Source organism: Danio rerio, chromosome 4 (assembly GCF_052040795.2).
Source record: "Danio rerio strain M-AB ecotype USA chromosome 4, GRCz13ab, whole genome shotgun sequence".
In the NCBI taxonomy this organism is placed as follows: domain Eukaryota; kingdom Metazoa; phylum Chordata; class Actinopteri; order Cypriniformes; family Danionidae; genus Danio; species Danio rerio.
In genome coordinates this window covers 77952501-77970336 of record NC_141024.2, presented here as the reverse complement: position 1 = coordinate 77970336, position 17836 = coordinate 77952501, and the positions used below count along the sequence as shown (strand labels likewise).

Here is a 17836-nt window from a genome sequence, read left to right as displayed (position 1 = left end):
AACAAGTAAATGTTGAGGCTAAATGACAGAATTGTTAGTTTGGGTGATCTATTCCCATCTATCACCAAGTTAAAGTATATAAATTGATGTTAAAATGCCTAAATAATATTAATATCAATAAAAAGATCTGCTATCTACTATTTTCACATTGAGGTAATCTTGTATTGATAATTTCTGGATTTTAATTATGTGTAAGTTGCATAAACTCTATTATTTAGCCACTCACTGTTGTTTTCAAATTACTCGTGTAACTTGTCTTTCAGAATGTTTATGGTTGGTAAAGTCACCTCAGATCACAGTGTTGCAGTAATTCCTGATCTATGGAAAGAAGAATTAGATGAGGTGAGGAGAATTCTACTCTATTTACTATTATATTAAATGCAGTTATGTTATTCAGAACACAGTATGTCCATAGTGTGGAAAATAGATCATGTTTATGAAAAATTACTTTATTATGTTGTACAGCTGTTATTGAAATGACACTAAGTGTAACAGTCCATTTTACAGCGAGTAATGCCACAACTACAGGACCTCTTCTTCTTTCTCTTCTCATAATTTAAGTAAGTATTCAGAGACTAACTCTGACTTCTGTTAACTCAAACCAGCTTTCCCTGTCTCTCTAAATTCATTTAATTGTATGTAATTTTAGTATATGATAGATTATTAAAGAATTAAAATAAAGTAGGCTACATAATTACTCACTGTTGATTTTATGCCTGAAGCTTCAATAAGTCATTCCCTGTGTAGTCCTGTTGTGTCAAGCTCTGATATATATATATATATATATATATATATATATATATATATATATATATATATGTGTGTGTGTGTGTGTGTGTAATAAAGTCTATACTTTGTTTTATACTGTTTGCTTATAATATTAGATGTGCACTGTATGTATTAAATGTTGTGAAATATATAATAAAAAGTTTGATCATTTTTTTTAATTTTTAACAACTGCAAGTTTACACATGCAGTTGTTAAATTAAAAAGGAAAAATAAGTGAACAATGTTTAATATTAATAGAATTACTGATGTATCCTGTATTCTAGGCAGTATTGATAAACTGCCACAAAAAAAAATATTAAAACAAGTAGTCAGAACGCCGTCTCACAGTTGCTGAATGTCACACGACAACGTATGTAAAAATTTAATAAAAATGAACAAATTATTTATAACGTCAGCAAAACATCTTGTATGATGTCTTAATTAACCAATAAGGGCCAGTTAATAATGTTTGAAAGTTTGACTAAATATTTTAAATCTTGGATTTTTATTTAAAAATAATGTGCAACGATTGCATATTTTATCTGGAAATCAATGTTTTGTCCAATATTTCATTATTACGAATAGTTTTTTTTAATATAATCTATAAAGTTGGGTTTGTAAAGGGACACATTACCTTTCTGAACATACACATTTATTAATCACACTGAAATGAAGATATACTTTGAATTTGTCCTTGACAGTGTTGACACAATTTGAGGTTTGTTTGCTGTTTTTGTTAGTAGATTAATTGTAAAAAAAAAGTGCAGGAGCTTGACCAACATTCATTTCTTACAGTCTAATGTCTAAATAATACAACAACTATGTGGTTAAATTAAAAAAATCTTAAACTTTATTTTATTTTTATTTTGATGTCTCAAAGGGTTTTGATCAACTTCAAATACTGAACATCTGTGTGATTGTGTGTGTGTTTGAGAGAGAGAGAGAGAGCAAGTGTAAAGTAGAAAACTAGGGAGAGAAATGTTTGAACAAGTCATGACTGCAACAGTAAGTGGCAAAAAACTAAAAACAAAAGACTTTTATTTTGGCGTGGCGTGTGACGTCATTAGGCTGCGCCGCTCTTGCGCTTGATTCAGCTGGAGAAAGGTTTGTTTTTAAAACCTTTACATAAATATAAAGCGATTGAATAAAGTTTCAGGGTTTTCATCCGATGCTATATTATGAACCTGCTGTTGGCATTATTTTGACCCTTTTTACAACGAAGTACAATTTACTCACAGTAATTAGGGCTATTGTTTGAATAAAGCAACAGAAATGTGAGTAATAAGTGTTTTAATTAAGGTTTAATTTATTAAAAAGCATAATGTCATTCCATTCTAAGGACAAATCACTATATATAAGAAATGGAGTAGTTTTAATCAGCTCATTGTGTCTTGCTCAGACTTACCTGATTTATTTTTGTTAATGACTCTCATATGAAACTGTTAAAGCAAGTGTTGAAGAGAAGTTATTTTGTTTCTGTTCATTGTTTTATTTATTTTAATCAGGACGTTTTTAATGTTTTTATTTTTTTAAACAGGATAAAGTGTCCAAACACAGAGAAAAACTCCTGCTGAAGCGACTGATCTCCACACTGTTATAAAGATGGCGTTTATTAAAGAGGAGAGTGAAGATGTGAAGATTGAAGAGACATTCACAGTCAAACAGGAAGATCTGCAGGAACAAACAGGTTGGTTTTCATTCTTAAAGACCAACTCAGTCATTTGATCCTCATTCAGATATATTTTAATAATAAGAATACTAATTAAATCCATCTTGCAGCCCTGAGTGTGCTGCCTAGTTCTCCTAAATGCACATAAGCACTCATTGAAAGACAGAATGAGTTTCTTTCATCACTTGTTCTTATTTATGTCAGACTTGTTATGTATTATTCGTCTCCTATTTTAACTACCTTCTTAAGGTAATTGCTTTTCTTGTTCTCTTTGTTTGTAAAGCGTCCTTGAGCACTGGCGCTATATAAGATAAATAAAAACAAAAAATTAAAAAGGTTTAACTGAGCTGACAATATTTGACCTACAGTATTCTCATAGAAGATATCTGCTATTACAGTAATGGTGTTGGCTTAGTACTTTCCATTTGCATGTGTCACGTTGATCACAATTCCCTTTTTCATCAACTTCTTTATGGGTTTAAACTTGTTTTTGTAGTTGTTACTAGTTCTCTCAGATATTATCTTAATTTGACCTACATTATTATAATAACTAATTACCAGGGCTATTGTGTTTAAACAGGGCTTCCGCTGGGTATTAAAATGTCTTAAATTCCAAAATCAAAAATTTAGGCCTTAAAAAAACTTAAATTGACTGAAATATTGTTCTGTATGTCTTAAATCTTTTTAAACAAGTCTTCATTTTCCTTTGTTCATGTTTTGTTACCCAATCTGGTCAAAACCCATACAATCACCAACAAGACATTTTAACTCTGTTTATCATAATGATAAGGACTGCTGAGGATATCGACCTGGACAGATTGTTGTGCATAGATTTAGTTTAATATAGTTTTTAAAACTTTTAAAACATTTGTTAATTTGTTGGTTTTTTTATTTTAAAGAAAGTTTATTTTGGGAAAAAAAGTGTGTGGATCCAAGTAGAGCTCTCTTGTTTTTATACAATATTTATGATCTTTTGCTAAGAAATATCTAAAATATTTTAATGTTATTATTATTATTGATTTATTATTGTATTATTAAATATTTTATATTAAAATATTTTTTGTTTGGACATATAAAAATCTTTTTCATCTGGGCCAATTAAAAATTCCTTAGTCTAAAATTTCATTCATAATGGTCTTAAAAAGTCTTACATTTAACTTGGTGACACCTGTAGAAACCCTGATTTAAAGTATGTCAAAAAAACGTGGATGCCCTCAATTTTAAATATGCTGAATGAAATGGACACCAAAATAATTAATTATTATAAAACATTGTACAGTTTTCTAAACCAGTGGTTCCCAACCTTTTTCTGTGTGTGTGTGTGTGTTTGTGTAATATTAATATATAGTAATATGTATAGAAAATATGAATTAATCAGTTTTAACTTGTCTTGGCCTTCACTAAAACCAAAATTTAGGTAGGCTTTGTCATATTGTCTAATCTTTTTCTTCGCCTCTGAAGAATCAATGCATTTACGTTTGTCTGCCATTTTTGTTTTGATTTTGCCTTTACGACACGTTGACAAGCAGATTGCGCGAGTGAGCAAAATTTAAATAATTATTTAAAGTTATTTATTTTAATTATTTTCACTATTATGTTGGAATTTTAAACATGTGTTTAGTTTTTTTTTGGTACTTAAATACATATATAATAGTAGGGCTGCTCGATTTTGCCAGAAACTGAAAGCAAGACGTGCCTTTTAAGGGACTATTTCATATGCATTTATTAATCATTCTTACCGTTCAATGAACGCAAACTGTTGTAGTTTATTAAGGAGGCAAACTCCTCAATGCACCACAGCTGTGCCTTTTGCAAACCTCCTAATTCCTGCAGCACGAGGACTTTATGACTGTTTATGAGCGTCAGAATTGGCGGATCTGTTCGGCAAAATATTTGATTGTGTGACACTGCATCCCAAACGACTAAAACAACATAATTAGAGAAGTCTCCACTGTGCTGAGCGAGAGCACTTCTCTACTGAACAGTGCATCATCGATGATGTAAGCGTGCCCTGGCCTGAATGGGGGACAAGCGTGCTTTGGCCTAGTTCAAAGCAACTGTACATAGTGTGAGTATGCTCTCAGATTGTATTAAACTAGGCTTCAGAAGAGTGATAGGTCAGAGGCGAGTAAACTCTGTCGGAGAGAAGAAAGCCAAACGTAAGTAGATCTTTAAAATGGCAGGATGTCCGCGTTTTAATTACTCTTGTGAATAACATCTCTACAGTAAAAACCTATGCACCCAAAGAGCATTATTTCAATATTGCATTTGTTTTTAAGTTGTTGTTTTCTGTCACTGTAACACAGAAAGGCCTTTGTCCCGCCCTTATGTTTCACGCAAACCTAGACAAGGTCGACTGAGATTGGTCACTTTTCATGTCAGTCAAATCATCGCTTCGAAATCCTGGTATATTTTATATTGGTATATTGAGAACCACTGCAAAACTAATTCAACCTCGTACCCATGAGTTCATACCACAACAGCTAAGCCAAGGCCAGTGACGTTTCCACTGTCACTTCCGGGGCTTAATTGGGCCAAAGCGGGGTTTCTTGGGGCCAGCGGCCAGCCTTTTTCGGCCCGCCGAATACCTTTGGCCAAGGAGGGCCAGCTGGGGCTTCGGGGCGGAGTGAAAGGAGAGGCGGGCAGTTTTCTGATCACACATGAGTACATGCGAAGAAATAAGGGAAAGAAAACATCTAGCCTTATAGTCTGGGGTCATTTTGCCTATGATCACCCTTATGTTTCCCTTTTAAATGTAAGGCTGCTGCATAAAATAATAAAGTAGTTTTAATTTATAGTGACGTTCTTTGCTGCGTCCTCCTGTTTCAATAACGCATAATATTAAAGACACAGCAGACAGTAAAAGTTTTCGAGAGTTTTTGTCAAGTTTAAAATGTTTGTTTGTGCCCGTTTAGATGCCTGTATGTGTGTGTGAGACCGGGCAAGAGCGCTCCTTCACAGCTCTGTTATGCCGCGAGTTGCTTTTTTCTTTCTTTATTTTGGAGATAATACACAATATAAATACAACAGAAAGACATAAAACTTAACAAATTACGTAAAGTATTTGGATGCGATGATATTACTCAAATCACGCAAACAGAGTATTGTTTCGGTGAGTGAAAGCAGAATCTAGCCTACACCTTTTTTTCTGTCACTCAGTCCTGCGCAGCGCTCGCTGCTTTAAGCGCATCGGGGGAAAGTCCAAACACAAAATGTGTTCTATATCCTCAAACAACTTTTTATGTTTTTTATATGACGTGGTTACATTTATAAATGAAACTTTAAATGAAGAGCTTTAGTGAATAGCTGCTGAACGCAACAAATATGGCTATATTTTAATAGGCTACTCGCTCTTGTGCTGTAAAACACTTAACACGACGTCTATCAAAACGAGGATGTTATAAAATACATGCCATATCGAGTTATAAAGGAGAATTTCTGTGGCTTTATATTATGGATGTGTGCGCTCTCTATGTTGGTTCCCTCTGTTAGTGGCGAGAGCACTTGATGCACAATGCCAACAGTCGGTCGGCGAGTAAACAAATGTAATGAATGGAAATACACAGGTCTGTACGTATAGACATTTCATGTACTGCTGTACAGTAACGTGTCATTTGTTTGTTTCGGTTTTCTTAATTTTAATGATTTCGTTTTGTGATGATTCTATGGTGTGCTTTATCTGCCTGTCCTGATTCCCGCTGAAGTGGGCGGGTTGTGTGACGTTTGATTCGCGGACGTTCTGTGGGCGGTGTTTGCGTGACGCGCTGTGAGCTACTAGCCCAACAGTGGAAACGCGACATGATTTCGGCCTCATTTCTAAACCTCCCGGGCTATTTGCCCGGCCCGATTAAAGCCCTGGCTCGCACTGGCCGATAGTGGAAATGCGGCTAATGTCCTTGTCCCCAAAAAAGATAGCAGTATGAGGTTCTGTGTGGACTATCGTAAAGTGAACTCTATCACAGAAAGAGATGGAATCCCTCTCTGGTGCTGTCATCTTCTCCACGATTGATCTCAACAGTGGGTACTGGCAGGTAACTATGAAGCCTGGAAGTGAATCCAAGACTGCGTTCATTGCTCTTGGGCCTATACCACTTTAAATTTATGCTCTTTGGACTTTAAAATGACACAGCAACATTCCAGCAATTAATGGAGTCTGTCCTAGGAGAGTTGCGGGGAAAAATGTGTTTTATGTATATTGATGACATCATCATATACTCCCCCTCAGTCACCCAACACTTTAAAGATCTTCAAAGTGTCATCACCTGGTTACACAAAGCTGGTCTGATCATTAACCTGAAGAAAAGTAAATTCTGCCAACATAAATTAGCAGGGGGAGTTAGGCCAGGGGTTTTCAAACTGTGGGGCGCCAGCGCTTGTTAAGGGGGGAGCGAGAAACTGAGGTGTGCACTCGAGTAAATATGATGTTTTTTTATGTACACAAGAGTCAATCTGATTAGTCCCGCAGCTAACTATCAAGCACGAGGCACCTTTTGTAGTTAATGCGATTGCGTAAAACATATACAAAAAATGGACCTGTGGCTTTTCAAAATGAATGACGGTGAAGATAACACTGGTAAATCGTCTGACAAAAAAGATGACGAGTGCCCTTCTGAAGCATTAAAGCAATAGGATGACCAAACCTCCGCATCAACGGGGATCTCCACACCGAGAGGATTAACGTTCACTGCAAAAACCAAAGGCCTGTGTGCATCAAAGCAACGGAAGTATGATAAACAGTACATACAATACGATTAATAACGAACCATGTCCACAATGTGTTGTGTGTTCAGAGGTCCTTGCAAATGACTGTTTAAAACCTGTGAAACTGGTGCGTCACTTACAGAAGAAACATCCGATGTCAAAAGATAAGCCTGTCAACTTTTTTCGATGTAAAGAATTAGCATTAAGAGGACAAAAACAAACGATGACCAATCAACACAAGGAGGTTAGATGGCTCTCCACAGGCAAAATCCTGCAGCGTATTTTTTCATTGCATGACGAACTGAGGATTTTTCTAATTGATTTTGGATCTTCCTTTAGGAGTCGTTTTACTGACACTAAGTGGCTCACAGATTGTACATACCTGTCTGACATATTTGATTGGCTTAATTCGCTTAATTTGTCCCTTCAAGGCCTGTGTTCAAACCTACTAACAATGTCTGATGAAATTGTGGGCTTTGTGAAGAAACTGGAGCGATGGAGAGGGCAGGTGGATGCAAGAAAATCTAGAAATGTTCCTGACCTTGGATGAATTTAACAAAGAAAATGTGTTTAACCGAGATACTACTAAAACGGAAATCACTCTACATCTGCCATCTCTGTCTGCACATTTCAATAGGTATTTTTCTGAGCAGCATAATTGGAACCAAGTTTACAAAGCGCTGGATGCCCTTCTGCACCTTTCAAGTGACCGTACTTTGAAGACACTGTTCGACTCAACCACACTCAGAATTCTGGCTGGCAGTGGATACAGAATATGCTGAACTTTCGGAACTTGAAATTGATGTACTCTTGCCTTTTGCTTCAACTTGGCTCTGCGAAGCAGCATTTTCTGTGTGTACGTACATCAAAAACAGACTCATGTATCACACTGAATCAGGTAAGCTACATGTTTATGATTCAGTGTAATTATTATATGCACTTTAAACGCAGCAAATAATATGGGAGTGATGTTTACACATGCTTTATAATTTTGGCTCGCTGGACAAAAAGGGAGGGGGCGCGAGTGAAATTGGCCAAACTTGGGGGGGCGTGTGTCCTAAAAGTTTGAAAACCCCTGCTAGAGGCTATCGAAAAGTGGAGACATTTCCTGGAGCCAAAACTCTTCATTATTGTCACTGATCATTCCACTCTTCAGTGGGTCATGAACTCCACGAAGACCACCTCACGTTTAATCCGCTGGCCCCTTCGTCTTCAAAAATTTGACTTTGTGGTTGAGTACAGAAAGGGAACACTGAATGAAGCACCAGGTGCTTTTATCTTGCATTCATCCCTTACCTGGTTGTAGTGTATTCAGCTATAAAAGAACTAGTATTTCCCATCACCATTGCAGAAATCTGGGAAGAGCAACACAAAGAACCAGATATAATCAAGATATTGCAGAACCTAGTAGATAAAGATTCTACTATGCATGAGCAGTTTAGGTTATTTTATGACAAGTTATATCATTGTTTCCTGTTGAAAGATAAACTCAAACACTACAGAATATAAATATATATATATATATATATATATATATATATATATATATATATATATATATATATATATATATATATATATATATACACATGCCACCCTTATCCCAAATCTCCTCCAACACTACCACGCACATCCATTAAGTGGACACTTGGGTATTTACAAAACTTGCCAAAGAATACATCTCATTGCTTTCTGCCCTGCAATGTGGACATCTGTAAAAACGTACGTGAAAAGGTGTGTGATGTCTTTTCACTTTTCAGCTTTTGATGAGAGTTTTTAAGACTTAATAAAAAACTAATGTTTTATTTATTTCTTTCAGACCGCATTGAAGAGAATGAGGGGAGTAAAGAGGAGAAACATGTCAAAACTGAGGAAAAAAATATTTTTTTGAAAAGGAGAAACAAGAATCGTTTCACCTGTACTCAGTGTGGAAAGAGTTTGGCAAACAAAAGCAAACTTAAGATTCACATGATGATCCACACTGGAGAGAAACCATTCACATGCACTCAGTGTGGGAAGAGTTTTGACTGCTCATCACACCTTAATCGACACATGAGGATCCACACTGGAGAGAAACCATTTGCATGCACTCAGTGTGGGAAGAGTTTTAACTGCTCATCACACCTTAATCAACACATGATGATCCACACTGGAGAGAAACCATTCACATGCACTCAGTGTAGGAAGAGTTTTTACTGCTCATTCTCCCTTAATCGACACATGAGGATCCACACTGGAGAGAAACCATTTGCATGCACTCAGTGTGGGAAGAGTTTTACCTGCTCATCACACCTTAATCAACACATGATGATCCACACTGGAGAGAAACCATTTACTTGCACTCAGTGTGGGAAGAGTTTCAGCCAATCATCATCTCTTAATCAACATGTGAGGATCCACACTGGAGAGAAACCATTCACATGCACTCAGTGTGGGAAGAGTTTTTACCGCTCATTCTTCCTTAATCAACACATGAGGATCCACACTGGAGAGAAACCATTCGCATGCACTCAGTGTGGGAAGAGTTTCAGCCTATCAACATCCCTTAATTACCACATGAAGATCCACACTGAAGAGAGACCATTCACATGCACTCAGTGTGGGAAGAGTTTTATCCGGTCATCATACCTTAATCTACACATGAGGATACACACAGGAGAGAAACCATTCACATGCAGTCAGTGTGGCAGAAGTTTTATCCAATCATCACACCTTAATCAACACATGAGGATCCACACTGGAGAGAAACCATTCGCATGCACTCAGTGTGGGAAGAGTTTCAGCCTATCATCATCCCTTAATTACCACATGAGGATCCACACTGATGATAGACCATTCACATGCACTCGGTGTGGGAAGAGTTTTACCCGCTCATCACACCTTAATCAACACATGAAGAAAAACCATTCAAATGCACTCAGTGTAGGAAGCGTTTTTACTGCTCATTCTCCCTTAGTCGACACATGAGGATCCTGTGGTCACACTGGACTTTTCTCGCTATAGACTTCCATTCAGATGCACGTGAATGCGTCAGACCGGAAATGCAAGTTCGTGCCTCAAGTTTCGCAGTTCATTGCCTTGCAGAGTTCAAGCTTGGTGAATTCTGACCTGCAAAATTGCATAACTTGACTGTGTGAGACCTATCGAAGATCAAAACATGACCTCTCTGGACTAGGGCTGTAACGATACACCAAACCCACGATTCGGTTCGTATCACGATTTTTGACCCACGATTCGGTTCGTATCACGATTTTTTTTTTTTTTTTTTTCGTGTGGGGTGGGCAAAAAAAAGATTTTTAAAACTATTTTTTATTAAATAACATTTGAAAAATCTTTATAAACTAAACATCAAAGAACAATATTAACTATGCAAATTATTAACAATATAAATAGCCATATATAAAATAAATAAATAGCCAAAGCTATATCACTTCTGTTTTCTTTGTAACAAAATACTGTTGAAAAACCAAACAGAACTAAACTCCATTGTGTAGATGGTTCAAGCATGTTGAAAATTCTTTTTCAATCAAGTTCTCTTACATAGAAAAAGTAAATTAAATAGCTACTAGGGATGCTCATTTTGTTAATTTTGCTAACCGACAACATTAATCGGTTATTACCAGTTAACTGGTCAGATTACTGTTAATTTTATATTAAACAAATTGACGTGTCTATTTTTTGTCTGACACATTAAATATTGCATTTTAAAATACTGATTTATTTTTATATGTTAGAATATTAATAGCGGAACAGAACAACAGAGCATTTCCACGCACCTGCAGTGTTTAGCACAGAAGAGCAGAATAATCTAATTAAATAAATAGGACTGCCCTAAATTATTTTCACTTAAATAATTAATTTATATTACAAAACGACAATACTGACTGATTCTTTTTAATAACCGGCATAGGCTTTTTTTTCCAATCATATGTTTTTTTCTTCCGTCAAAGAAAAATCGCAGACTTCCTCAAATTGCCCGCTTTACGGAAAATATGCATTTATTTAAAGCTCCGCTGTTATTATTATAATCACAAAACCTTTTACATTTTAATAGAAATCATTATTTTAAAGATTATGTTCTGATATAGCCTATGCTTTCCTCTCTCTCCCTCGCGGTTCAAGTGCGCGCGCTGCGTGATGAAAAGACAGCAACAATGCGCTCATATGTAGACTTTTTGTAAACAGTTTTGTTGTTTAAATATGATATTGCATTAATCTGCGTACATGCTTTATAAGCTGTAAAATAAAAAGTAAAGCCTATTTGTTGCGTTCATTACGCAGATCCAGGTCAACATAAGCGCTGGTTAAGCATCAACAGGTCTGTATCAAACAGCAATATTCTTCTTCCATTTTGCTTCTTTGGCAAATGTGTCTGTAGGCACGGGTTACACGTTATGGTACCGCAAATTAAGTATGCCTTGCAGTTAAACAAGGGGCGAAAACGAGGCGCACCTCACTGCCTTTATGTTGACAAGGAAAAAAGAAGAGGCGCGGTCCTCTTATGAAACGACTGAATCAGCAGGGTATCGATTGTGCAAAAGTGTTGCTGTCTGTCTTGTTACAATAGTAATATTTAATACTATTGTGATATTCAAGATTTGTACATTCATACAGCTCTGGATAACTTAAAACAGCGATTAGACCTTCAGAGCGGCGTTAATGCGTCCTGAAGTAAATCGAAACGGCTATAAACTCCAGCAAGATAGAGTGATTATATGCAGAGCCATATACCTTTATCTCTAAATAAAGTATAACTATAGAAACTGTGTTCATCTTAACTGAAAGCTTCGTCGTGTTTTCTGACCTCACACATCGCGCACCTGTCAGTCAGCACTCTCGAAGGTTCAAACAGAAATCGCACAGCACGGATACAGAAAAGTTTGCACTGTTACCTGACATTTGGTGAACGCCCATCCCTCTCTGCGCAGCCACATTAACAGTGTGAGCAAATCATCGTATATGCGGTGAAAATCCAGCCGCTTTGACAGCATTGGCAATGTTTCTGGCGTTGTCGGTTGTCAAGCGGGGTTAAGTTGGTTTTGTTTTTGATATTCCTGACACATTCAGACAGTCCCTTACTAAGAGCTCCGTGCGAGCTCTCCCGGCTAAATATTGCGAGGGCTTAAACGGAGCAGTGCTTGTAATGTCGAACGAAAAAAAGTGTTAATTAGCTCAACTTTTGCAGGCAGGCGTGACGTTATTGGAAAGGTATCACGGGGTGTGTCGCGATTCTCCCTTATCACACCGCGACACAGGATCGTAGATCTGAGTTTCGCGATTTCGATTTTATATCGTGTATCGTTACAGCCCTACTCTGGACAGTTAGTAAAATATAGACCAATCGCTTGCTTTTTAAATGTCTGATCATCTTGTTTAATCCGGCTCCTTTTCACAGCGCTGTACAACAGAATTTTGCATGCTCAAATTCTAGTGTGACCGCAGCTTCGATGTGGGATGAGTTTCAGCAGCTCCTCAGACCTTTATTAAACACATGAAGACCCACACTGGACAGAAACCATTCACATCTACTCAGTGTGGGAAGAGTTTTAACCAATCACCAAACCTTAATGAACACATGAAGATCCACACTGGTGTGAAAGAGTATATGTGCTTTGAGTGTGAGAAGACTTTTATTACAGCTCCAAAAACTGCACCAGACGATTCACACTGGAGAGATCGTACAAGTGTTCAAACTGTGACAAGGTTTAATCAGTTAATGCATCTCAAAACACAAAAGAGGATTCAAATGTGCCGCGCTCCTTGCATTTATGTAAACACATTGATGGCGGCTGAGAGAAGAACAGTTTCATAAACATCTGGCAAACAGCACCTCTGTAGCTTGAAATCTTGTCTACTCCACTCTCTAGTGTATTCATGTAGCTAGTGTTGTTTTGGATGATGTTCTCTGTTTGACTCCCTGAATGAGAAATCCAGGTTGGAGTATGTGGTAAATCGTGATTGGATGCCTGCATTACTCATCAATGGCTATATAAAAGTTGTTGTGCCAGCTACCTCAGGACGCTGTGGCTACTCAGGAGTCCTCATGTCAAGACCTGCAATCTCATTGACTCTTTCACATTATGGTTTTGTTTTGCATTACTTATATCATGTAATTAAAATGTTGTTGTGATTATATCCTAAGTTCTTTATCTTCATTAGTATCCCTAGACATTAGTTGGTTGCTTTGATTGATTGTTCTATGAGTTACATTTTATAATAAATCATTTGCATTCAGGTTATTTTGTTGGCTCATCTCTCTTTTGTGCTGCGACTCAAACAAGCGAGTCATAACACTTTGTAAAATGTAAAATGTTGTATCCAAGATCTTGTCCTTTCAGTCATGACCATGGGTGACAGTAGGTACTTAGATTACCTTTCGTCTCAGCTCCTTCACCACAACAGACAATCACATCAACTCCATTACCAGCCGGCAGCTAGCTCTCTGCAACTCTCACATGGCCGCCCACTGAAGCACTGGGCCTGGTCAGTACCTGGATGGGAGACCACATGGGAAATCTAGGTTGCTGCTAAGTGGTGTTAGTGAGGCCAGCAGGGGGCGCCCAACCTGCGGTCTGTGTGGGTCCTAATGCCCCAGTATAGTGACGGGGATGCTATACTGCTCAGTGAGCATCGTCTTTCGGATGAGATGTTAAACCGAGGTCCCGTGTGTGGTCGTTAGGATGTTTAGGGATGTTAGGGTTTAACCCTGGCATCCTGTCCATCATGGGCTCCTAACCATCCAATTCAATTTGCTTAATCTCTGTCTCCTCTCCACCAATCAGCTGGTGTGTGGTGTGCGGGCTGGTGCAAAATGGCTGCTGTCGCGTCATCCAGGTGGATGAAGTGGTGGAGGAGATCCCCCCCATTGTGTAAAGCGCTTTGAGTGCCCAGAAATGTTATTTTTTCAATCAGGAATTATTATTATTATTACTGCTGCCGCTGCACTGATCCATCTTTAAATCTCATATTACATTCCTCATGGCAAAAATAATCAGATACTCTATTTGGGGTAAGGACTCTCTGCCAAACTGGAAGTGGCCACTGTTTTCCATTCAAGCATTATGGTTTCTGACTTAGAGGTGCTGTTTCTTTCTCTGCCATATCACACTCAGCAGCAAACTGTCCCACTGCATGCTGAAGGTCCATGTCCAGAGTACCCGTGGGGTCTTAAAAGCATTGAAAAAGTCTTAAATTTGATAATCTCAAATTAAGGCGTTATAGCTTTGAATTTGGTATACAACGTCTTGAATTTTGTTACAAAGGTCTTAATTTTATGCATTTTTTTTTGCTATTCCTAGGATTAAGTTCAGAACGTAACAAAATGAACTGCTACTAATGTAGGCTATTTTAAAATTAATGCAGCGTAACGTTGAGTGCACCTCTACCTCCATGTCATAGCAGAAATCGCGAAAGTGTGTGCACCCGTCATATGGTTACTTGAGGTGAGGTACAGAACAAGATAGTCACTAGCCCAGTTTGTCGGCTAAAATGGGAAAGTGTCGCTGTGGCCAAGGAATCTGAATTGAGTTTGGGTTAAGCCTGTGCCAGGAAATGACCGCGACGCCTACTGCTGTTGATGCCGGAAATCTTTTAAGCTAACGTTAGAGACAATGGATGTTACGGCCCTGGACTCCCATATGGGGGGTTGCCAAACACACCGTGTGTATTACTGCTTGTCAGCGCCAACCACCTATTGTGCAGTTCTGTGCACCGGACGCCTCTTCGGTTACTGAAACAGCTTTACCGATCAATAACAAAGAAGTTTCTACATTAGAAGAATGACATTTTCTTCTTCCTGTTTTACGGTGGTCGATAACAAAGTTTTTGATGCGTTACTGCCACCTCTTGCTCTGGTTGGTGATGTAGCCAAACAATCATTGGGCTGACACGAGAAACTTGCTTGATTAAAAGATGGCTGAGAGAGATTAGATTAGGGTGTAATTCATTAATGAAAAGTTGTAAAAAATATATACAATATAATGCTTATTGCAGAGTATTTCCCTTTACTATAAATAACTTTAGTATTTTATTTGTGTAACACCTGGTTTTATTGGATTTTTAGTTTTTGCTGTTATATAACATAATTTGTTTCTGTTTGGTACAACATAATATTTACAGTAAACAACTGAACTGAATCATTTTTCATTGACAGTTTTATTAATCACTAAGATATGATTGACTTGGATTTAAGTTGCTTCGATTTAAATATGAATATTGTAAAATTAGCTTGGGTGTAGCTACACTACTTTTGCCAAGGAGTTTTTAGCTTAGCTTGCTACATTTCCAAGAGGTAAGCTTTTAGTCTAGTTAAGCTGGCAATCTGGCTTTAAAAAAGGCCATTCAACTGAGACTGCCCTGCTCTCTGTTGTGGAGGATCTCAGACTGGCTAAAGCAGACTCTAAATCATCAGTCCTCATCTTGCTGGATTTGTCAGCTGCTTTTGACACTGTAAACCACCAGATCCTGGTATCTACGCTTGAGTCACTGGGCGTTGCGGGCATGGTTCAGATCTTACCTCTCTGACAGGTCATTCAGGGTGTCTTGGAGGGGAGAGGTGTCCAACCTACAGCATCTAAACAGTGGGGTATCTCAAGGCTCTGTTCTTGGGCCACTTCTCTTCTCCATCTACACAACATCTTTAGGACCAATCATCCAGAAACATGGATTTTCCTACCACTGCTATGCTGATGATACCCAGCTATACCTCTCTTTTCACCCTGATGATTCCTCGGTTCCAGCTCGCATTTTCAGCCACCCACCTGAATGTTTGGCCACAAAATACACCAAACTGGATTTCAAAGAATCTCAGCAGATGTTTTCTGTTAATCACATCTCCATGGTGCTCATTTAAGTTTCTTTGGTCTTGTCCAGTACTGCCTCTGGGGACAGTTTTCTGTATGACTTTCCTTTGTTAGCTTCCTTTACTTTAGTTGCCTCTATCTGTCAGATTCAGGCTGCCATCAATAAAATAATTACATCATTAATAACAATGTTTGTCCTAGTTGAGACAGTGAATAAGTGAAATTTTATTTTATCTATTTTGTAATGTAATAATGTACACTTAACGTAAATATTTTCTACATTTTGAAAACTACTGTTTTATTACATGTAAAAGCAGTGCATTCAAACTATTACTTTTGTATAACATGTCTTTATTGAGTATTGAACCCAAAACTTACCCTAGACAGGCTTAGGGAAAAAAAAAATAATAAAAAAAATAATAAAAAAATGCAAATAAATAAAATAATAAATTACACATATACATATACACATAAAAATATAATAAATAAATAAATAAAAATAAAATCAAGCACCAATTAACATCCCACAACTTCAGACTTCCGAAGCTTCTTCAATATCTCCGTTTTTTACAAAGTTCAAAAACAATTCCCAGATGTCACAAAATTCAGAGGATTTTATTCTTATTATATATGTGAGCTTTTCAAGAGCTAAGCATGTTATAAGGTTTCTCAACCAAAATCCAATGGAGGGGTGATTAACTTTTTTTCCAGCTTAAAGCAATACAACGCCTTGCTTGTATTAAACATAAATCAATCAATTTTCTTTCTTTAGTACACAAGGCACAACTGTCTTCACTGTAAAAAATTGCTGTTAAAAAAAGGTCAGATTCTATGGTAAAATAATGTTTTTTCACTAAAACAGTAATATTCTGTTAAAAACAGTGCTTCGAGAAAGTAACCAACTGCAGAAAACTGTGAGCTAACAGAGTTCAGATTCGATGTTTTGAAGTCTGTGTTTGAAATCACACTTTGTGTCCTTGTTCACTATTTCATACACTAGTTCACTAATATAGTTCACCTGACAGAGTTAATGAACACTAATGAGTGAATTCAGACACTGATGAACACCTGCTGTTAATAATTACAATTACTGAAGAAAATAAACAAGAAACACAAACAGTGACTTGAGTTACAACATTAAATAAAATCAAATAAAATAAAACAGCTTCAGTCTCAGCAGAGGATCATTAAACAACTCCACAAACAACAGCAGACACAGACTTATTACTGACTGATTTGACTTCCATACTATTCTCATTGAGATCCAACAGAAATTAAGGTGTTTTTTGTGTCACCATAATGGAGTGAGGGGCTGGTTTAGTTGGGCTCTTCACCCTTGAACTTATTAATTCAGACTCTCCAATTACTATAATAAGGAGTTAACTAAATGCTTGTATTATAGTAATCAAGTTGGAAAGTCAATAAATAGAGAAATCTATTTGCCTGAAATTAGTTCTGATAAATGTTTTGGTATAAATCTGGAAGAAGGGCCTCATGTAATAGATTTTATGCCTAGTTGCAGGTATTAATTTAATTAATGAGAAGTAGAAACAGAAAAGATACCTCCGTAATTACTTAACAGTTAAGAAATAACATACAAAAACAGTTCAGTTATGACAAATACACACTCAGACCTCATGAATCTGACCTTGTATCTCAACAATGGTAACATCTCAAATGTTTCATGCTGCAATGCATGCTGGGAGTGGCACTGTACAAATATCCCAGCATGCATTGCGGTATAAATAAATGTTGTATAATGGTCTCACAGTTTTCTTTATTTGTGTTTGATTCTGCTGTTGTTTATGTTTAGACTTTCAGTTGCCTGTTTGTGAGTTAAACTGGTAATTATGTTAGTTGTCACCATTATTGAGGTTCATATGCTGATTATTGATGT

General features: G+C 37.1%; 2 protein-coding genes and 1 non-coding gene across 10 annotated transcripts in view; 1 reads left to right on the top strand and 2 right to left on the bottom strand.

Annotated features, from left to right (window-relative positions):
• Positions 1-17836, bottom strand: part of znf1086 (zinc finger protein 1086) — an 893143-nt gene that overhangs the window by 223121 nt on the left and 652186 nt on the right. The window lies entirely within an intron of this gene.
• The window catches only part of si:dkey-220a11.5, a 765979-nt gene that overhangs the window by 503726 nt on the left and 244417 nt on the right, over positions 1-17836 (bottom strand). The gene's annotated exons all lie outside the window — the stretch shown is intronic.
• On the top strand, positions 264-13377 carry LOC103910797 (uncharacterized). 4 transcript variants are annotated; one of them, XM_088650928.1, is made up of 5 exons: positions 284-342; positions 508-560; positions 2306-2455; positions 7776-8036; positions 8958-13377. In XM_088650928.1, the coding sequence occupies exons 4-5, from the start codon at positions 8018-8020 to the stop codon at positions 10103-10105; spliced, it is 1167 nt and encodes a 388-aa protein (XP_088507054.1). In that variant the 5' UTR covers positions 284-342; positions 508-560; positions 2306-2455; positions 7776-8017; the 3' UTR covers positions 10106-13377. The 4 variants fall into 4 exon arrangements, with proteins under 4 accessions (XP_087105068.1, XP_088507054.1, XP_088507053.1 ...); XM_087248942.1 differs by lacking the exon at positions 7776-8036 and having other exon boundaries at positions 264-342; XM_088650927.1 differs by lacking the exons at positions 284-342; positions 508-560 and adding an exon at positions 1834-1872.